Here is a 23,848-nt window from a genome sequence, read left to right on the forward strand (position 1 = left end):
TTTATTTCCCCATTCATTCTTAATGGCAATGTCAACCCGAGCCAGTTTCCTGTAGTGGGTTCGATTCCCACATTGGGCGTCATTAATTATTTTACTCTTTATTCTTCCCGCTTATCATTTTCAACGCTTATCATTTGTAACTAACATTCGCATTCAACATTCATTACATTAAGCAATTTCCACCACTTTGATTACGTATTCGCATTCAACAAACACATTCATTACGTTAACCAAATTCAACCAGTATGTAGACAGGGACACAATTAGCTCGTGGGAAACACAAGTGATTCCAGTACACGAGCATCTTTCCCGAGTGGTATCAAAACCCGCGTCAGTTCGATTCCCACATTGGGCGTCATTATTGTGTGAAGGCGAAGGCCTTCACACTTATGTTATTCTACTCCATTCACTTTATTATTATTATTGTGTGAAGGCGAAGGCCTTCACACTTATGTTATTCTACTCCATTCACTTTATTATTATTATTATTGTGTGAAGGCGAAGGCCTTCACACATATGTTATTCTACACCATTCTCTATTATTGTGTGAAGGCGAAGGCCTTCACACATATGTTATTCTACACCATTCTCTATTATTGTGTGAAGGCGAAGGCCTTCACACATATGTTATTCTACACCATTCTCTATTATTATTGTGTGAAGGCGAAGGCCTTCACACATTGTTATTCTACTTTATTGTGTGAAGGCAAAGGCCTTCACACATTGTTATTCTACTTTATTATTATTTTTATTAAACAACTTATTCCTCCCACTTTTTTGACATCCAACTACTCCCACGTGCTTCAACCGATTCACCTCGTTCAAACTTTCACACGTTCCAAAAATTCATGGCAAGCTTGCCACCTTTTTTCCCGTTCATAACATTTACCGTTTTTAAGTAATTAGCAAATTTGTGCCTTTTATTTCCCCATTCATTCTTAATGGCAATGTCAACCCGAGCCAGTTTCCTGTAGTGGGTTCGATTCCCACATTGGGCGTCATTAATTATTTTACTCTTTATCCTTCCCGGTTATCATTTTCAACGGTTATCATTTGTAACTAACATTCGCATTCAACATTCATTACATTAAGCAATTTCCACCACTTTGATTACGCATTCGCATTCAACAAACACATTCATTACATTAACCAATTTCAACCGCCACATGGTAAGGGACTCAATTAGCTCGTGGGAAACACAAGTGATTCCAGTACACGAGCATCTTTCCCGAGTGGTATCAAAACCCGCGTCGGTTCGATTCCCACATTGGACGTCATTATTTATTTTACTCTTTATCCTTCCCCGTTATCATTTTCAACGGTTATCATTTGTAACTTTTGTCATTCGCATTCAACATTCATTACATTAAGCAATTTCCACCACTTTGATTACGCATTCGCATTCAACAAACACATTCATTACATTAACCAAATTCAACCAGCATGAAGGAAGGATCCTGATTAGCTCAGTCGGAAACACAATGGAAATGTCAACCCGAGCCAGTTTCCTGTAGTGGGTTCGATTCCCACATTGGGAGTCATAAATTATTTTACTCTTTATTCTTCCCCCTTATCATTTTCAACGCTTATCATTTGTACCTTTTTTGTAACATTTGTAACGTTTCATTTTTAACGCTTATCATTTGTACCTTTTTGTAACATGTATTTGTAACATTTTCCCATTTATTTCACAATTATCTATTTTCCCTTTGTATTCTTCCCGCTCATCATTTTTAACGCTTAACGTTTGTAACTTAACATCTGCCTTCGCCTTCACACGCAATTTCTTCCGAAATTGCAATTCTAGTTATTATTTTTTTTTTTATTCTTATTATTAAACAACTTATTCCTCCCACCTTTTTGACATCTAACTACTCCCACATGCTTCAACCGATTCACCTCGTTCAAACTTTCACACGTTCCAAAAATTCATGGCAAGCTTGCCACCTTTTTTCCCCTTCATAACATTTACCGTTTTTAAGTAATTAGCAAATTTGTGCCTTTTATTTCCCCATTCATTCTTAATGGCAATGTCAACCCGAGCCAGTTTCCTGTAGTGGGTTCGATTCCCACATTGGGCGTCATTAATTATTCTACTCTTTATTCTTCCCGCTTATCATTTTCAACGCTTATCATTTGTAACTAACATTCGCATTCAACATTCATTGCATTAAGCAATTTCCACCACTTTGATTACGTATTCGCATTCAACAAACACATTCATCACATTAACCAAATTCAACCGCTAAAAGAAAGGGACTCAATTAGCTCGTGGGAAACACAAGTGATTCCAGTACATGAGCATCTTTCCCGAGTGGTATCAAAACCCGCGTCAGTTCGATTCCCACATTGGGCGTCATTATTTATTTTACTCTTTATCCTTCCCGGTTATCATTTTCAACGGTTATCATTTGTAACTTTTGTCATTCGCATTCAACATTCATTACATTAAGCAATTTCCACCACTTTGATTACGCATTCGCATTCAACAAACACATTCATTACATTAACCAAATTCAACAGTTACTGAGGTAGGAACCTGATTAGCTCAGTTGGAAACACAATGGCAATGTCAACCTGCGCCAGTTTCCTGTAGTGGGTTCGATTCCCACTTTGGGCGTCATAAATTATTTTACTCTTTATTCTTCCCCCTTATCATTTGTACCTTTTTTGTAACATTTGTAACGTTTCATTTTTAACGCTTATCATTTGTACCTTTTTGTAACATGTATTTGTAACATTTTCTCATTTATTTCACAGTTATCTATTTTCCCTTTGTATTCTTCCCGCTCATCATTTTTAACGCTTAACGTTTGTAACTTAACATCTGCCTTCGCCTTCACACGCAATTTCTTCCGAAATTGCAATTCTAGTTATTGTGTGAAGGCGAAGGCCTTCACACTTATGTTATTCTACACCATTCTCTATTATTATTATTATTATTATTCTCTTTTATTCTCCACACTTTTTTGTCCAGTTTCATCTTCCGCATAATTCATCCGATTCACTCCATTCCACTTTTCACGTATTCCAAATATTCACGCGATGAGCGCTTCCATTTTTCTCGTTCCGAAAATTTTCCGTTTCCGCAAAATTCCCCAAATTCCGACAAATTTTTCCCCATTCATTCTTAATGGCACGTTCGACATTTCACATTTACGTCGTTCCAATTTGAAATTCACATCATTCAGCACATTCTAATCACATTCGGAAGGATTCTCGACATTCCCAAAATTCCCAAATTCGAAAATTTCTCGTTTTCACGTTAAAAATTCCGACAAATTTTCACAAAATTTCGTTTTTCACCTCTAACTTCTACATTTTTCAACCGATTCAACTCGTTCCAACTTTCAACTGTTCATCTTTTGCCTACCTATTCCACAACGTCCCACTTACCAAAAACTTCACATCTTTTATTTTGAAATTCAACCAAAATTCTCTAAAATTTCGTTTTTCTACTCTAATTTCTACATTTTTCAACCGATTCAACCCATTCCAACTTTCAACTGTTCATCATTTTTCTACCGATTCCACAACTTCCCACTTACCAAAAGCTTCACATCTTTTATTTTGAAATTCACACCCAATTCCTTTTCCCTTCTCATTTCTACATTTTTCAACCGATTCAACCCATTCCAACTTTCAACTGTTCATCATTTTTCTACCTATTCCACAACTTCCCACTTACCAAAAACTTCACATCTTTTATTTTGAAATTCACACCCAATTTCCTTTTCCCTTCTCATTTCTACATTTTTCAACCGATTCAACCCATTCCAACTTTAAACTGTTCATCATTTTTCTACCTATTCCACAACTTCCCACTTACCAAAAACTTCATCTTTTATTTTGAAATTCAACCAAAATTCTCTCAAATTCCGTTTTTGTACTCTAATTTCTACATTTTTCAACCGATTCAACCCATTCCAACTTTCAACTGTTCATCATTTTTCTACCTATTCCACAACTTCCCAAAAAACTTCACATCTTTTATTTTGAAATTCACACCCAATTCCTTTTTCCCTTCTCATTTCTACATTTTTCAACCGATTCAACCCATTCCAACTTTCAACTGTTCATCATTTTTCTACCTATTCCACAACTTCCCACTTACCAAAAACTTCACATCTTTTATTTTGAAATTCACACCCAATTCCCTTTTCCCTTCTCATTTCTACATTTTTCAACCGATTCAACCCATTCCAATTTTCAACTGTTCATCATTTTTCTACCTATTCCACAACTTCCCACTTACCAAAAACTTCACATCTTTTATTTTGAAATTTACACTCAATTCCCTTTTCCCTTCTCATTTCTACATTTTTCGACCGATTCAACCCATTCCAAATGCATTCACCTTATGCTTCCCACATTCACTCCCATTCACCCCCACTTCCACTACGCTTAAACATTCAACCCTTGACCCCCAATCCCAGTGTGGCGGCCATCTTGGATTGACCCTCAAGTGCCCCCAATGAACCCAAAATGAACCGGAAGTGCCCCAAATCAAACCGAAAGTGACCCCAAATAGACCGGAAGTGACCTCAGGTAAACCGGAAGTGACCCCAAATCAAACCGGAAGTGACCCCAAATGTACCGGAAGTGACCTTTTTAGACCGGAAATGACCCCTAATAAACCGGAAGTGACCTCAGACGAACCGGAAGTGACCCAAATTAAACCGGAAGTGACCCAAATAAACCGGAAGTGACCCCAAATAGACCGGAAGTGACCTCTGGTACACCGGAAGTGACCCCAAATCAAACCGGAAGTGACCCCAAATGAACCGGAAGTGACCTATTTAGACCGGAAATGACCCCAAATAAACCGGAAGTGACCTCAGCTAAACCGGAAGTGACCTGTTTTAAACCGGAAGTGACCCAAATAAACCGGAAGTGACCCAAACTAGACCGGAAGTGACCCGAATCAAACCGGAAGTGACCTTATTTCAACACTGAGTGGCCCAAATAGCTACATTTGCGCTAACTTTTTCGTTTTTTGTCTGATTTAACCCGTTTCAACTTTCAACTGTACATCTTTTGCCTACCTATTCCACAACTTCCCACTTACCAAAAATTCCAAATTCGAAATTCAACCAAATTCTCCAAAATTTCGTTTTTCTACTCTAATTTCTACATTTTTCAACCGATTCAACCCATTCCAACTTTCAACTGTTCATCTTTTGCCTACCTATTCCACAACTTCCCACTTACAAAATATTCCAAACTTTCAATTTTGAAATTCACCACAAATTCTCCAAATATTCTACATTTCTCAAGTAATTCAACACGTTTCAACATCGTTCGGCAGCATTCCCCGAAAAAGTTATTCATACATTTCGCCTTCACACGCAATTTCTCCAGAAATTGCAAAATTCTAGTTATTATTATTCTTCTATTTTATTCTCCACACTTTTTCGACACGTTTCATCTTCCACATAATTCATCCGATTCACTCCATTCCACTTTTCACGTATTCCAAATATTCACGCGACGAGCGCTTCCATTTTTCTCATTCCGAAAATTTACCGATTCCGCAAAATTCCCAAAATTCCGACAAATTTTTCCCCATTCATTCTTAATGGCACATTCTACATTTCACATTTACGTCGTTCCAATTTCAAATTCACATCATTCAACACATTCTAATCACATTCGGAAGGATTCTCGACATTCCCAAAATTCCCAAATTCGAAAATTTCAAGTTTTCACGTTAAAAATTCCGACAAATTTTCACAAAATTTCGTTTTTCACCTCTAACTTCTACATTTTTCAACCGATTCAACTCGTTCAAACTTTCAACTGTTCATCCTTTGCCTACCTATTCCACAACGTCCCACTTACCAAAAACTTCACATCTTTTATTTTGAAATTCAACCAAAATTCTCTAAAATTTCGTTTTTCTACTCTAATTTCTACATTTTTCAACCGATTCAACCCATTCCAACTTTCAACTGTTCATTATTTTTCTACCGATTCCACAACTTCCCACTTACCAAAAGCTTCACATCTTTTATTTTGAAATTCACACCCAATTCCCTTTCCCTTCTCATTTCTACATTTTTCAACCGATTCAACCCATTCCAACTTTCAACTGTTCATCATTTTTCGACCTATTCCACAACTTCCCATTTACCAAAAACTTCACATCTTTTATTTTGAAATTCACACCCAATTCCCTTTTCCCTTCTCATTTCTACATTTTTCAACCGATTCAACCCATTCCAACTTTCAACTGTTCATCATTTTTCTACCTATTCCACAACTTCCCACTTACCAAAAACTTCACATCTTTTATTTTGAAATTCACACCCAATTTCCTTTTCCCTTCTCATTTCTACATTTTTCAACCGATTCAACCCATTCCAACTTTCAACTGTTCATCATTTTTCTACCTATTCCACAACTTCCCACTTACCAAAAACTTCACATCTTTTATTTTGAAATTCAACCAAAATTCTCTCAAATTCCGTTTTTGTACTCTAATTTCTACATTTTTCAACCGATTCAACCCATTCCAACTTTCAACTGTTCATCATTTTTCTACCTATTCCACAACTTCCCACTTACCAAAAACTTCACATCTTTTATTTTGAAATTCACACTCAATTTCCTTTTCCCTTCTCATTTCTACATTTTTCAACCGATTCAACCCATTCCAACTTTCAACTGTTCATCATTTTTCTACCTATTCCACAACTTCCCACTTACCAAAAACTTCACATCTTTTATTTTGAAATTCACACCCAATTCACTTTTCCCTTCTCATTTCTACATTTTTCAACCGATTCAACCCATTCCAACTTTCAACTGTTCATCATTTTTCTACCTATTCCACAACTTCCCACTTACCAAAAACTTCACATCTTTTATTTTGAAATTCACACCCAATTCCCTTTTCCCTTCTCATTTCTACATTTTTCAACCGATTCAACCCATTCCAACTTTCAACTGTTCATCATTTTTCGACCTATTCCACAACTTCCCAAAACCTTCACATCTTTTATTTTGAAATTCACACCCAATTCCTTTTTCCCTTCTCATTTCTACATTTTTCAACCGATTCAACCCATTCCAACTTTCAACTGTTCATCATTTTTCGACCTATTCCACAACTTCCCACTTACCAAAAACTTCACATCTTTTATTTTGAAATTCGCCACAAATTCTCCAAATATTCTACATTTCTCAAGTAATTCAACACGTTTCAACATCGTTCGGCAGCATTCCCCGAAGAAGTTATTCATACATTTCGCCTTCACACGCAATTTCTCCAGAAATTGCAAAATTCTAGTTATTATTATTATTCTCTTTTATTCTCCACACTTTTTTGTCCACTTTCATCTTCCACATAATTCATCCGATTCACTCCATTCCACTTTCCACGTATTCCAAATATTCACGCGATGAGCGCTTCCATTTTTCTCGTTCCGAAAATTTTCCGATTCCGCAAAATTCCCAAAATTCCGACAAATTTTTCCCCATCCATTCTTAATGGCACATTCGACATTTCACAAAATTTCGTTTTTCACCTCTAACTTCTACATTTTTCAACCGATTCAACCCATTCCAACTTTCAACTGTTCATCTTTTGCCTACCTATTCCACAACTTCCCACTTACCAAAAATTCCAAATTTTCAAATTTGAAATTCAACCAAAATTCTCTCAAATTCCGTTTTTCTACTCTAATTTCTACATTTTTCAACCGATTCAACCCATTCCAACTTTCAACTGTTCATCTTTTGCCTACCTATTCCACAACTTCCCACTTACCAAAAATTCCAAATTTTCAAATTTGAAATTCAACCAAAATTCTCCAAAATTCAGTTTTTCCACTCTAATTTCTATATTTTTCAACCGATTCAACCCATTCCAACTTTCAACTGTTCATCTTTTGCCTACCTATTCCACAACTTCCCATTTACAGAAAATTCCGAACTTTCACATTTGAAATTCAACCAAATTCTCCAAAATTTCGTTTTTCCACTCTAATTTCTACATTTTTCGACCGATTCAACCCATTCCAAATGCATTCACCTTATGCTTCCCACATTCACTCCCATTCACCCCCACTTCCACTACGCTTACACATTCAACCCTTGACCCCCAATTCCAGTGTGGCGGCCATCTTGGATTGACCCTCAAGTGCCCCCAATGAACCCAAAATGAACCGGAAGTGCCCCAAATCAAACCGAAAGTGACCCCAAATAGACCGGAAGTGACCTCAGGTAAACCGGAAGTGACCCCAAATCAAACCGGAAGTGACCCCAAATGTACCGGAAGTGACCTTTTTAGACCGGAAATGACCCCTAATAAACCGGAAGTGACCTCAGACGAACCGGAAGTGACCCAAATTAAACCGGAAGTGACCCAAATAAACCGGAAGTGACCCCAAATAGACCGGAAGTGACCCCAAATAGACCGGAAGTGACCTCTGGTAAACCGGAAGTGACCCCAAATCAAACCGGAAGTGACCACAAATGAACCGGAAGTGACCTTTTTAGACCGGAAGTGACCCCAAATAAACCGGAAGTGACCTCAGCTAAACCGGAAGTGACCTGTTTTAAACCGGAAGTGACCCAAATAAACCGGAAGTGACCCAAATTAGACCGGAAATGACCCGAATCAAACCGGAAGTGACCTTATTTCAACACTAAGTGCCCCAAATAGCTACAATTGCGCTAACTTTTTCGTTTTTTGTCCGATTTAACCCGTTTCAACATTTTTACCCCAAAAGTGAACCTCTTGAGGCCGTTTTTTGTTTTTTTTCCAAATTTAGAAAGATTTTGGCGCAATTGCTTTTTTTATTTTCCCATTCATTCTCTATGGGGATTCAACATTTGCTCTAACTTCTATATTTTTCAACTGATTCAACCCGTTCCAACTTTCAACTGTACATCTTTTGCCTGCCTATTCCACAACTTCCCACTTACCAAAAATTCCAAATTCGAAATTCAACCAAATTCTCCAAAATTTCGTTTTTCTACTCTAATTTCTACATTTTTCAACCGATTCAACCCATTCCAACTTTCAGCTGTTCATCTTCTGCCTACCTATTCCACAACTTCCCACTTACCAAATATTCCAAACTTTCAATTTTGAAATTCACCACAAATTCTCCAAATATTCTACATTTCTCAAGTAATTCAACACGTTTCAACATCGTTCGGCAGCATTCCCCGAAAAAGTTATTCATACATTTCGCCTTCACACGCAATTTCTCCAGAAATTGCAAAATTCTAGTTATTATTATTATTCTCTTTTATTCTCCACACTTTTTTGTCCAGTTTCATCTTCCGCATAATTCATCCGATTCACTCCATTCCACTTTTCACGTATTCCAAATATTCACGACATGAGCGCTTGTATTTTTCTCATTCTGAAAATTTTCCGATTCCGCAAATTTCCCAAAATTCCGACAAATTTTTCCCCATCCATTCTTAATGGCACATTCGACATTTCACAAAATTTCGTGTTTCACCTCTAACTTCTACATTTTTCAACCGATTCAACCCATTCCAACTTTCAACTGTTCATCTTTTGCCTACCTATTCCACAACTTCTCACTTACCAAAAATTCCAAATTTTCAAATTTGAAATTCAACCAAAATTCTCTCAAATTCCGTTATTCCACTCTAATTTCTACATTTTTCAACCGATTCAACCCGTTCCAACTTTCAACTGTTCATCTTTTGCCTACCTATTCCACAACTTCCCACTTACCAAAAATTCCAAATTCTCAAATTTGAAATTCAACCAAAATTCTCTAAAATTTCGTTTTTCTACTCTAATTTCTACATTTTTCGACCGATTCAACCCATTCCAAATGCATTGACCTTATGCTTCCCACATTCACTCCCATTCACCCCCACTTCCACTACGCTTACACATTCAACCCTTGACCCCCAATTCCAGTGTGGCGGCCATCTTGGATTGACCCTCAAGTGCCCCCAATGAACCCAAAATGAACCGGAAGTGCCCCAAATCAAACCGAAAGTGACCCCAAATAGACCGGAAGTGACCTCAGGTAAACCGGAAGTGACCCCAAATCAAACCGGAAGTGACCCCAAATGTACCGGAAGTTACCTTTTTAGACCGGAAATGACCCTTAATAAACCGGAAGTGACCTCAGATGAACCGGAAGTGACCCAAATTAAACCGGAAGTGCCCCAAATCAAACCGAAAGTGACCCCAAATAGACCGGAAGTGACCTCAGGTAAACCGGAAGTGACCCCAAATCAAACCGGAAGTGACCCCAAACGTACCGGAAGTGACCTTTTTAGACCGGAAATGACCCCTAATAAACAGGAAGTGACCTCAGACGAACCGGAAGTGACCCAAATTAAACCGGAAGTGACCCAAATAAACCGGAAGTGACCCCAAATAGACCGGAAGTGACCTCTGGTAAACCGGAAGTGACCCTAAATCAAACCGGAAGTGACCCCAAATGAACCGGAAGTGACCTTTTTAGACCGGAAGTGACCCCAAATAAACCGGAAGTGACCTCAGCTAAACCGGAAGTGACCTGTTTTAAACCGGAAGTGACCCAAATAAACCGGAAGTGACCCAAACTAGACCGGAAGTGACCCGAATCAAACCGGAAGTGACCTTATTTCAACACTGAGTGGCCCAAATAGCTACATTTGCGCTAACTTTTTCGTTTTTTGTCTGATTTAACCCGTTTCAACATTTTTACCCCAAAAGTGAATCTCCTGAGGCCGTTTTTTTTGTTTTGTTCCAAATTTAGAAAGATTTTGGCGCAATTGCTTTTTTTTATTTTCCCATTCATTCTCTATGGGGATTCAACATTTGCTCTAACTTCTACATTTTTTAACTGATTCAACCCGTTCCAACTTTCAACTGTACATCTTTTGCCTACCTATTCCACAACTTCCCACTTACCAAAAATTCCAAATTCGAAATTCAACCAAATTCTCCAAAATTTCGTTTTTCTACTCTAATTTCTACATTTTTCAACCGATTCAACCCATTCCAACTTTCAACTGTTCATCTTTTGCCTACCTATTCCACAACTTCCCACTTACCAAATATTCCAAACTTTCAATTTTGAAATTCACCACAAATTCTCCAAATATTCTACATTTCTCAAGTAATTCAACACGTTTCAACATCGTTCGGCAGCATTCCCCGAAAAAGTTATTCATACATTTCGCCTTCACACGCAATTTCTCCAGAAATTGCAAAATTCTAGTTATATTTTATTCTCCTCACTTTTTTGTCCCGCTTCTTCTTTCACAAAATTCACCCGATTCACTCCATTCCACTTTTCACGTATTCCAAATATTCAGGAAAGGGTGGCTTGTATTTTTCTCATTCCGAACATTTTCCGATTCCGCAAAATTCCCCAAATTCCGACAAATTTTTCCCCATTCATTCTTAATGGCACATTCGACATTTCACGTTTACGTCGTTCCAATTTGAAATTCACATCATTCAGCACATTCTAATCACATTCGGAAGGATTCTCGACATTCCCAAAATTCCCAAATTCAGAAATTTCACGTTTTCACGTTAAAAATTCCGACAAATTTTCACAAAATTTCGTTTTTCAGCTCTAACTTCTACATTTTTCAACCGATTCAACTCGTTCCAACTTTCAACTGTTCATCTTTTGCCTACCTATTCCACAACGTCCCACTTCCCAAAAACTTCACATCTTTTATTTTGAAATTCAACCAAAATTCTCTAAAATTTCGTTTTTCCACTCTAATTTCTACATTTTTCAACCGATTCAACCCATTCCAACTTTCAACTGTTCATTATTTTTCTACCGATTCCACAACTTCCCACTTACCAAAAGCTTCACATCTTTTATTTTGAAATTCACACCCAATTCCTTTTCCCTTCTCATTTCTACATTTTTCAACCGATTCAACCCATTCCAACTTTCAACTGTTCATCATTTTTCTACCTATTCCACAACTTCCCACTTACCAAAAACTTCACATCTTTTATTTTGAAATTCACACCCAATTTCCTTTTCCCTTCTCATTTCTACATTTTTCAACCGATTCAACCCATTCCAACTTTCAACTGTTCATCATTTTTCTACCTATTCCACAACTTCCCACTTACCAAAAACTTCACATCTTTTATTTTGAAATTCAACCAAAATTCTCTCAAATTCCGTTTTTGTACTCTAATTTCTACATTTTTCAACCGATTCAACCCATTCCAACTTTCAACTGTTCATCATTTTTCTACCTATTCCACAACTTCCCAAATACTTCACATCTTTTATTTTGAAATTCACACCCAATTCCTTTTTCCCTTCTAATTTCTACATTTTTCAACCGATTCAACCCATTCCAACTTTCAACTGTTCATCATTTTTCTACCCATTCCACAACTTCCCACTAACCAAAAACTTCACATCTTTTATTTTGAAATTCACACCCAATTCCCTTTTCCCTTCTCATTTCTACATTTTTCAACCGATTCAACCCATTCCAACTTTCAACTGTTCATCATTTTTCTACCTATTCCACAACTTCCCACTTACCAAAAACTTCACATCTTTTATTTTGAAATTCACACTCAATTCCCTTTTCCCTTCTCATTTCTACATTTTTCAACCGATTCAACCCATTCCAACTTTCAACTGTTCATCATTTTTCTACCTATTCCACAACTTCCCACTTACCAAAAACTTCACATCTTTTATTTTGAAATTCACACCCAATTCCCTTTTCCCTTCTCATTTCTACATTTTTCAACCGATTCAACCCATTCCAACTTTCAACTGTTCATCATTTTTCTACCTATTCCACAACTTCCCACTTACCAAAAACTTCACATCTTTTATTTTGAAATTCACACCCAATTCCCTTTTCCCTTCTCATTTCTACATTTTTCAGCCGATTCAACCCATTCCAACTTTCAACTGTTCATCATTTTTCGACCTATTCCACAACTTCCCAAAACCTTCACATCTTTTATTTTGAAATTCACACCCAATTCCTTTTTCCCTTCTCATTTCTACATTTTTCAACCGATTCAACACATTCCAACTTTCAACTGTTCATCATTTTTCGACCTTTTCCACAACTTCCCACTTACCAAAAACTTCACATCTTTTATTTTGAAATTCACGCCAAATTCTCCAAATATTCTACATTTCTCAAGTAATTCAACACGTTTCAACATCGTTCGGCAGCATTCCCCGAAGAAGTTATTCATACATTTCGCCTTCACACGCAATTTCTCCAGAAATTGCAAAATTCTAGTTATTATATTTTATTCTCCTCACTTTTTTGTCCCGCTTCTTCTTTCACAAAATTCACCCGATTCACTCCATTCCACTTTTCACGTATTCCAAATATTCAGGAAAGGGTGGCTTGTATTTTTCTCATTCCGAACATTTTCCGATTCCGCAAAATTCCCCAAATTCCGACAAATTTTTCCCCATTCATTCTTAATGGCACATTCGACATTTCACGTTTACGTCGTTCCAATTTGAAATTCACATCATTCAGCACATTCTAATCACATTCGGAAGGATTCTCGACATTCCCAAAATTCCCAAATTCAAAAATTTCACGTTTTCACGTTAAAAATTCCGACAAATTTTCACAAAATTTCGTTTTTCAGCTCTAACTTCTACATTTTTCAACCGATTCAACTCGTTCCAACTTTCAACTGTTCATCTTTTGCCTACCTATTCCACAACGTCCCACTTCCCAAAAACTTCACATCTTTTATTTTGAAATTCAACCAAAATTCTCTAAAATTTCGTTTTTCCACTCTAATTTCTACATTTTTCAACCGATTCAACCCATTCCAACTTTCAACTGTTCATTACTTTTCTACCGATTCCACAACTTCCCACTTACCAAAAGCTTCACATCTTTTATTTTGAAATTCACACCCAATTCCTTTTCCCTTCTCATTTCTACATTTTTCAACCGATTCAACCCATTCTAACTTTCAACTGTTCATCATTTTTCTACCTATTCCACAACTTCCCACTAACCAAAAACTTCACATCTTTTATTTTGAAATTCACACCCAATTTCCTTTTCCCTTCTCATTTCTACATTTTTCAACCGATTCAACCCATTCCAACTTTCAACTGTTCATCATTTTTCTACCTATTCCACAACTTCCCACTTACCAAAAACTTCACATCTTTTATTTTGAAATTCAACCAAAATTCTCTCAAATTCCGTTTTTGTACTCTAATTTCTACATTTTTCAACCGATTCAACCCATTCCAACTTTCTACTGTTCATCATTTTTCTACCTATTCCACAACTTCCCAAATACTTCACATCTTTTATTTTGAAATTCACACCCAATTCCTTTTTCCCTTCTCATTTCTACATTTTTCAACCGATTCAACCCATTCCAACTTTCAACTGTTCATCATTTTTCTACCTATTCCACAACTTCCCACTTACCAAAAACTTCACATCTTTTATTTTGAAATTCACACCCAATTCCCTTTTCCCTTCTCATTTCTACATTTTTCAACCGATTCAACCCATTCCAACTTTCAACTGTTCATCATTTTTCTACCTATTCCACAACTTCCCACTTACCAAAAACTTCACATCTTTTATTTTGAAATTCACACTCAATTCCCTTTTCCCTTCTCCTTTCTACATTTTTCAACCGATTCAACCCATTCCAACTTTCAACTGTTCATCATTTTTCTACCTATTCCACAACTTCCCACTTACCAAAAACTTCACATCTTTTATTTTGAAATTCACACCCAATTCCCTTTTCCCTTCTCATTTCTACATTTTTCAACCGATTCAACCCATTCCAACTTTCAACTGTTCATCATTTTTCTACCTATTCCACAACTTCCCACTTACCAAAAACTTCACATCTTTTATTTTGAAATTCACACCCAATTCCCTTTTCCCTTCTCATTTCTACATTTTTCAACCGATTCAACCCATTCCAACTTTCAACTGTTCATCATTTTTCGACCTATTCCACAACTTCCCAAAACCTTCACATCTTTTATTTTGAAATTCACACCCAATTCCTTTTTCCCTTCTCATTTCTACATTTTTCAACCGATTCAACCCATTCCAACTTTCAACTGTTCATCATTTTTCTACCTATTCCACAACTTACCAAAAACTTCACATCTTTTATTTTGAAATTCACCACAAATTCTCCAAATATTCTACATTTCTCAAGTAATTCAACACGTTTCAACATCGTTCGGCAGCATTCCCCGAAAAAGTTATTCATACATTTCGCCTTCACACGCAATTTCTCCAGAAATTGCAAAATTCTAGTTTATTTTACTCTTTATCCTTCCCCTTATCATTTTCAACGCTTATCATTTGTACCTTTTTTGTAACATGTATTTGTAACATTTTCCCATTTATTTCACAATAATTTATTTTCCCTTTCTATTCTTCCCGCTCATCATTTTTAACGCTTAACGTTTGTAAATTAACATCTGCCTTCGCCTTCACACGCAATTTCTTCCGAAATTGCAATTCTAGTTATTATTATTCTCTTTTATTCTCCACACTTTTTTGACACGTTTCATCTTCCACATAATTCATCCGATTCACTCCATTCCACTTTTCACGTATTCCAAATATTCACGCGACGAGCGCTTGTATTTTTCTCGTTCCGAAAATTTTCCGATTCCGCAAAATTCCCAAAATTCCGACAAATTTTTCCCCATTCATTCTTAATGGCACATTCGACATTTCACATTTACGTCGTTCCAATTTGAAATTCACATCATTCAGCACATTCTAATCACATTCGGAAGGATTCTCGACATTCCCAAAATTCCCAAATTCGAAAATTTCACGTTTTCACGTTAAAAATTCCGACAAATTTTCACAAAATTTCGTTTTTCACCTCTAACTTCTACATTTTTCAACCGATTCAACTCGTTCCAACTTTCAACTGTTCATCTTTTGCCTACCTATTCCACAACGTCCCACTTACCAAAAGCTTCACATCTTTTATTTTGAAATTCAACCAAAATTCTCTAAAATTTCGTTTTTCTACTCTAATTTCTACATTTTTCAACCGATTCAACCCATTCCAACTTTCAACTGTTCATTATTTTTCTACTGATTCCACAACTTCCCACTTACCAAAAGCTTCACATCTTTTATTTTGAAATTCCCACCCAATTCCTTTTCCCTTCTCATTTCTACATTTTTCAACCGATTCAACCCATTCCAACTTTCAACTGTTCATCATTTTTCTACCTATTCCACAACTTCCCACTTACCAAAAACTTCACATCTTTTATTTTGAAATTCACACCCAATTTCCTTTCCCCTTCTCATTTCTACATTTTTCAACCGATTCAACCCATTCCAACTTTCAACTGTTCACTATTTTTCTACCGATTCCACAACTTCCCACTTACCAAAAGCTTCACGTCTTTTATTTTGAAATTCACACCCAATTCCTTTTCCCTTCTCATTTCTACATTTTTCAACCGATTCAACCCATTCCAACTTTCAACTGTTCATCATTTTTCTACCTATTCCACAACTTCCCACTTACCAAAAACTTCACATCTTTTATTTTGAAATTCACACCCAATTTCCTTTCCCCTTCTCATTTCTACATTTTTCAACCGATTCAACCCATTCCAACTTTCAACTGTTCATTATTTTTCTACCGATTCCACAACTTCCCACTTACCAAAAGCTTCACGTCTTTTATTTTGAAATTCACACCCAATTCCTTTTCCCTTCTCATTTCTACATTTTTCAACCGATTCAACCCATTCGAACTTTCAACTGTTCATCATTTTTCTACCTATTCCACAACTTCCCACTTACCAAAAACTTCACATCTTTTATTTTGAAATTCACACCCAATTTCCTTTTCCCTTCTCATTTCTACATTTTTCAACCGATTCAACCCATTCCAACTTTCAACTGTTCATCATTTTTCTACCTATTCCACAACTTCCCACTTACCAAAAACTTCACATCTTTTATTTTGAAATTCAACCAAAATTCTCTCAAATTCCGTTTTTGTACTCTAATTTCTACATTTTTCAACCGATTCAACCCATTCCAACTTTCAACTGTTCATCATTTTTCTACCTATTCCACAACTTCCCAAATACTTCACATCTTTTATTTTGAAATTCACACCCAATTCCCTTTTCCCTTCTCATTTCTACATTTTTCAACCGATTCAACCCATTCCAACTTTCAACTGTTCATCATTTTTCTACCTATTCCACAACTTCCCACTTACCAAAAACTTCACATCTTTTATTTTGAAATTCACACTCAATTCCCTTTTCCCTTCTCCTTTCTACATTTTTCAACCGATTCAACCCATTCCAACTTTCAACTGTTCATCATTTTTCTACCTATTCCACAACTTCCCACTTACCAAAAACTTCACATCTTTTATTTTGAAATTCACACCCAATTCCCTTTTCCCTTCTCATTTCTACATTTTTCAACCGATTCAACCCATTCCAACTTTCAACTGTTCATCATTTTTCTACCTATTCCACAACTTCCCACTTACCAAAAACTTCACATCTTTTATTTTGAAATTCACACCCAATTCCCTTTTCCCTTCTCATTTCTACATTTTTCAACCGATTCAACCCATTCCAACTTTCAACTGTTCATCATTTTTCGACCTATTCCACAACTTCCCAAAACCTTCACATCTTTTATTTTGAAATTCACACCCAATTCCTTTTTCCCTTCTCATTTCTACATTTTTCAACCGATTCAACCCATTCCAACTTTCAACTGTTCATCATTTTTCTACCTATTCCACAACTTCCCACTTACCAAAAACTTCACATCTTTTATTTTGAAATTCACCACAAATTCTCCAAATATTCTACATTTCTCAAGTAATTCAACACGTTTCAACATCGTTCGGCAGCATTCCCCGAAGAAGTTATTCATACATTTCGCCTTCACACGCAATTTCTCCAGAAATTGCAAAATTCTAGTTATTATTATTCTCTTTTATTCTCCACACTTTTTTGACACGTTTCATCTTCCACATAATTCATCCGATTCACTCCATTCCACTTTTCACGTATTCCAAATATTCACGCGACGAGCGCTTGTATTTTTCTCGTTCCGAAAATTTTCCGATTCCGCAAAATTCCCAAAATTCCGACAAATTTTTCCCCATTCATTCTTAATGGCACATTCGACATTTCACATTTACGTCGTTCCAATTTGAAATTCACATCATTCAGCACATTCTAATCACATTCGGAAGGATTCTCGACATTCCCAAAATTCCCAAATTCGAAAATTTCACGTTTTCACGTTAAAAATTCCGACAAATTTTCACAAAATTTCGTTTTTCACCTCTAACTTCTACATTTTTCAACCGATTCAACTCGTTCCAACTTTCAACTGTTCATCTTTTGCCTACCTATTCCACAACGTCCCACTTACCAAAAACTTCACATCTTTTATTTTGAAATTCAACCAAAATTCTCTAAAATTTCGTTTTTCTACTCTAATTTCTACATTTTTCAACCGATTCAACCCATTCCAACTTTCAACTGTTCATTATTTTTGTACTGATTCCACAACTTCCCACTTACCAAAAGCTTCACATCTTTTATTTTGAAATTCACACCCAATTCCTTTTCCCTTCTCATTTCTACATTTTTCAACCGATTCAACCCATTCCAACTTTCAACTGTTCATCATTTTTCTACCTATTCCACAACTTCCCACTTACCAAAAACTTCACATCTTTTATTTTGAAATTCACACCCAATTTCCTTTTCCCTTCTCATTTCTACATTTTTCAACCGATTCAACCCATTCCAACTTTCAACTGTTCACTATTTTTCTACCGATTCCACAACTTCCCACTTACCAAAAGCTTCACGTCTTTTATTTTGAAATTCACACCCAATTCCTTTTCCCTTCTCATTTCTACATTTTTCAACCGATTCAACCCATTCCAACTTTCAACTGTTCATCATTTTTCTACCTATTCCACAACTTCCCACTTACCAAAAACTTCACATCTTTTATTTTGAAATTCACACCCAATTTCCTTTCCCCTTCTCATTTCTACATTTTTCAACCGATTCAACCCATTCCAACTTTCAACTGTTCATTATTTTTCTACCGATTCCACAACTTCCCACTTACCAAAAGCTTCACGTCTTTTATTTTGAAATTCACACCCAATTCCTTTTCCCTTCTCATTTCTACATTTTTCAACCGATTCAACCCATTCCAACTTTCAACTGTTCATCATTTTTCTACCTATTCCACAACTTCCCACTTACCAAAAACTTCACATCTTTTATTTTGAAATTCACACCCAATTTCCTTTTCCCTTCTCATTTCTACATTTTTCAACCGATTCAACCCATTCCAACTTTCAACTGTTCATCATTTTTCTACCTATTCCACAACTTCCCACTTACCAAAAACTTCACATCTTTTATTTTGAAATTCAACCAAAATTCTCTCAAATTCCGTTTTTGTACTCTAATTTCTACATTTTTCAACCGATTCAACCCATTCCAACTTTCAACTGTTCATCATTTTTCTACCTATTCCACAACTTCCCAAATACTTCACATCTTTTATTTTGAAATTCACACCCAATTCCCTTTTCCCTTCTCATTTCTACATTTTTCAACCGATTCAACCCATTCCAACTTTCAACTGTTCATCATTTTTCTACCTATTCCACAACTTCCCACTTACCAAAAACTTCACATCTTTTATTTTGAAATTCACACTCAATTCCCTTTTCCCTTCTCCTTTCTACATTTTTCAACCGATTCAACCCATTCCAACTTTCAACTGTTCATCATTTTTCTACCTATTCCACAACTTCCCACTTACCAAAAACTTCACATCTTTTATTTTGAAATTCACACCCAATTCCCTTTTCCCTTCTCATTTCTACATTTTTCAACCGATTCAACCCATTCCAACTTTCAACTGTTCATCATTTTTCGACCTATTCCACAACTTCCCAAAACCTTCACATCTTTTATTTTGAAATTCACACCCAATTCCTTTTTCCCTTCTCATTTCTACATTTTTCAACCGATTCAACCCATTCCAACTTTCAACTGTTCATCATTTTTCAACCTATTCCACAACTTCCCACTTACCAAAAACTTCACATCTTTTATTTTGAAATTCGCCACAAATTCTCCAAATATTCTACATTTCTCAAGTAATTCAACACGTTTCAACATCGTTCGGCAGCATTCCCCGAAAAAGTTATTCATACATTTCGCCTTCACACGCAATTTCTCCAGAAATTGCAAAATTCTAGTTATTCTCTTTTATTCTCCTCACTTTTTTGACACGTTTCATCTGCCACATAATTCATCCGATTCACTCCATTCCACTTTTCACGTATTCCAAATATTCACGCGACGAGCGCTTGTATTTTTCTCGTTCCGAAAATTTACCGATTCCGCAAAATTCCCAAAATTCCGACAAATTTTTCCCCATTCATTCTTAATGGCACATTCGACATTTCACATTTACGTCGTTCCAATTTGAAATTCACATCATTCAGCACATTCTAATCACATTCGGAAGGATTCTCGACATTCCCAAAATTCCCAAATTCGAAAATTTCACGTTTTCACGTTAAAAATTCCGACAAATTTTCACAAAATTTTGTTTTTCAGCTCTAACTTCTACATTTTTCAACCGATTCAACTCGTTCCAACTTTCAACTGTTCATCTTTTGCCTACCTATTCCACAACGTCCCACTTACCAAAAACTTCACATCTTTTATTTTGAAATTCAACCAAAATTCTCTAAAATTTCGTTTTTCTACTCTAATTTCTACATTTTTCAACCGATTCAACCCATTCCAACTTTCAACTGTTCATTATTTTTCTACCGATTCCACAACTTCCCACTTACCAAAAGCTTCACATCTTTTATTTTGAAATTCACACCCAATTCCTTTTCCCTTCTCATTTCTAAATTTTTCAACCGATTCAACCCATTCCACCTTTCAACTGTTCATCATTTTTCTACCTATTCCACAACTTCCCACTTACCAAAAACTTCACGTCTTTTATTTTGAAATTCACACCCAATTTCCTTTTCCCTTCTCATTTCTACATTTTTCAACCGATTCAACCCATTCCAACTTTCAACTGTTCATCATTTTTCTACCTATTCCACAACTTCCCACTTACCAAAAACTTCACATCTTTTATTTTGAAATTCAACCAAAATTCTCTCAAATTCCGTTTTTGTACTCTAATTTCTACATTTTTCAACCGATTCAACCCATTCCAACTTTCAACTGTTCATCATTTTTCTACCATATTCCACAACTTCCCAAATACTTCACATCTTTTATTTTGAAATTCACACCCAATTCCTTTTTCCCTTCTCATTTCTACATTTTTCAACCGATTCAACCCATTTCAACTTTCAACTGTTCATCATTTTTCTACCTATTCCACAACTTCCCACTTACCAAAAACTTCACATCTTTTATTTTGAAATTCGCCACAAATTCTCCAAATATTCTACATTTCTCAAGTAATTCAACACGTTTCAACATCGTTCGGCAGCATTCCCCGAAGAAGTTATTCATACATTTCGCCTTCACACGCAATTTCTCCAGAAATTGCAAAATTCTAGTTATTATTATTATTATTATTATTATTATTAATTATTATTATTATTTTTTTATTTATTTTCTCGTTCTAGTTTACGTTGGAGACGGAACAATGTAAAAGCTTCTAAATGTAAATTGTGCCAAAGTCAAACTTGTGCGCGCGTGACAGTGCAAAAGCGAAAGTTACCTAAAGTGCATAAGTGAGCACACGACTGTCAAATTTAAAGTGCAACCACATGAAAGCGTAAACTCAGAACTTGTTGACGTGAAAAAGTAAAAGCGAGAGTTTTACGCACGCATTTGGACTGATCAGCCTTTACGCGCGCAAGCCAAGCGGCGGAGACTCCTAAAGGGGGCTTACCGAGGTATTGTCGAATGTCCAGCAGGACTCGGGGGGGTCCTCCGTTGAGCTGGTAGAAGAGGGACGACAGGCAGAAGACGAAGAGCGCCGCCATGCAGAATCCATACGCTCGAAGGGGCAAGCGCCAAGGAATGGAGGCGAGCGAGCACAACTTGTGGTGGTTACGGTGGTCCCTGAAGTGTGCTAACTGGGGGCTCTGGCTGTTGCTGTGAGGCGGACTACCGCTGTAATTCTTCATCATCTGTTCCTCACGAGGCACCGTGCAAAGTCACCCATTGGAGAAGCATCGGAAAGTCGTACTTTGAGGAAGGAGAGGGGGGGAAAAATTAAAAAGAAAAAAAAAAATCCCCCCCACCCGTCACCGGTTCCTCTCCTGCGCTCCAGTCCGCTCGAGGTGGCTTCTCGTTCGGCTTGCCTCACTGTGCACGCTCCGGTTCGCTCTGGGCAGGCTGCTTCAAGGGTCCATCCTTCTTCCCACTCTTCTCTTAGGCCGGCTCCCCCTCTTTTCCCCCCCCTTTTTCGAAGGGTGTCAGATTACTGGACGTGGAAAGAGAGAGAAGAGAAGGGAGTACCGAACAGTCAAAAAGTTCTAATTTCCATCATTCGCACTATAAAAAGGAAACAGCGCCCTCAGGTGTCTCATTACAACAACAACAGTTCTACATATTCCGCAGTTTTCTCAACAATTTACTCAATTTTTTAGCATGTTTTAAAATTACTTTTATCTATTTTACAACTTCTTCAATAAATAAATAAATACATATCAAATTATTTGTGAATTTCTATTATAAGTATGGAAAAAGTAAAGCCACTTACCTTATTAAGTACGTGTGCTCCGTTTACTTAGACAGCCAACTCATTCGCAGGTTGCAGGTTTGAAATTGTTCCTAACAAAATGTCTTATTACAAGCTGGATACACACGAATCAAATCGTGACTTTTACAATTGTCATATACTTCCTTTTTTGTCTTTAATTGTATAATACATTCTTCATTCGGAATTACGCAGTGCCTTGCGAAAGTATTCGGCCCCCTTGAACCTTTCAACATTTAGTGACATTTCAGGCTTCAAACATAAAGATATACGTAAAAGTTAGATTTTTTGTCAAGAATCAACAACAAGTGGGACACAATCGTGAAGTGGAACAAAATTTATTGGATAATTTAAACTTTTTTAACAAATAAAAAACTGAAAAGTGGGCTGTGCAATATTATTCGGCCCCCTTGCGCTAATACTTTGTAGCGCCGCCTTTTGCTGCAATTAAAGCTGCAAGTCGCTTGGGGTATGTCTATCAGTTTTGCACATCGAGAGACTGGAATTCTTGCCCATCCTTCCTTGCAAAACAGCACGAGCTCAGTGAGGTTGGATGGAGAGCGTTTGTGAACAGCAGTCTTCAGCTCTTTCCACAGATTCTCGATTGGATTCAGGTCTGGACTTTGACTTGGCCATTCTAACACCTGGATACGTCTATTTGTGAATCATTCCATTATAGATTCGGCTTTATGTTTTAGATCATTGTCCTGTTGGAAGATAAATCTCCGTCCCAGTCTCAGGTCTTTTGCAGACTCCAGCAGGTTTTCTTCCAGAATGGTCCTGTATTTGGCTCCATCCATCTTCCCATCAATCTTAGCCGTCTTCCCTGTCCCTGCTGAAGAAAAGCAGGCCCAAACCATGATGCTGCCACCACCATGTTTGACAGTGGGGATGGTGTGTTCAGGGTGATGAGCTGTGTTGATTTTACGCCAAACATATCGTTTTGCATTGTGGCCAAAAAGTTCGATTTTGGATTCATCTGACTAGAGCACCTTCTTCCACATGTTTGGTGTGTCTCTCAGGTGGCTTGTGGCAAACTTTAAACGAGACTTTTTATGGATATCTTTGAGAAATGGCT

The 23,848-nt window shown here is 36.8% G+C and overlaps 1 protein-coding gene across 2 annotated transcripts in view; it reads right to left on the bottom strand.

Moving 5' to 3' along the window:
- The window catches only part of usta (uronyl 2-sulfotransferase a), a 45,057-nt gene extending 22,608 nt beyond the window's left edge, over positions 1-22,449 (bottom strand). Inside the window, exon 1 of one of the 2 annotated variants that reach the window (XM_061269616.1) lies at positions 21,958-22,449. In XM_061269616.1, the coding sequence (XP_061125600.1) occupies positions 21,958-22,198 (241 nt within the window). In that variant the 5' untranslated portion in view covers positions 22,199-22,449. The remainder of the gene's footprint in view (positions 1-21,957) is intronic. The other variant, XM_061269614.1, reaches the window with a different exon arrangement.
- Between the last annotated feature and the right edge of the window lie 1,399 nt (positions 22,450-23,848).

The sequence above is a fragment of the Syngnathus typhle genome, linkage group LG22, assembly GCF_033458585.1.
Source record: "Syngnathus typhle isolate RoL2023-S1 ecotype Sweden linkage group LG22, RoL_Styp_1.0, whole genome shotgun sequence".
NCBI lineage: Eukaryota > Metazoa > Chordata > Actinopteri > Syngnathiformes > Syngnathidae > Syngnathus > Syngnathus typhle.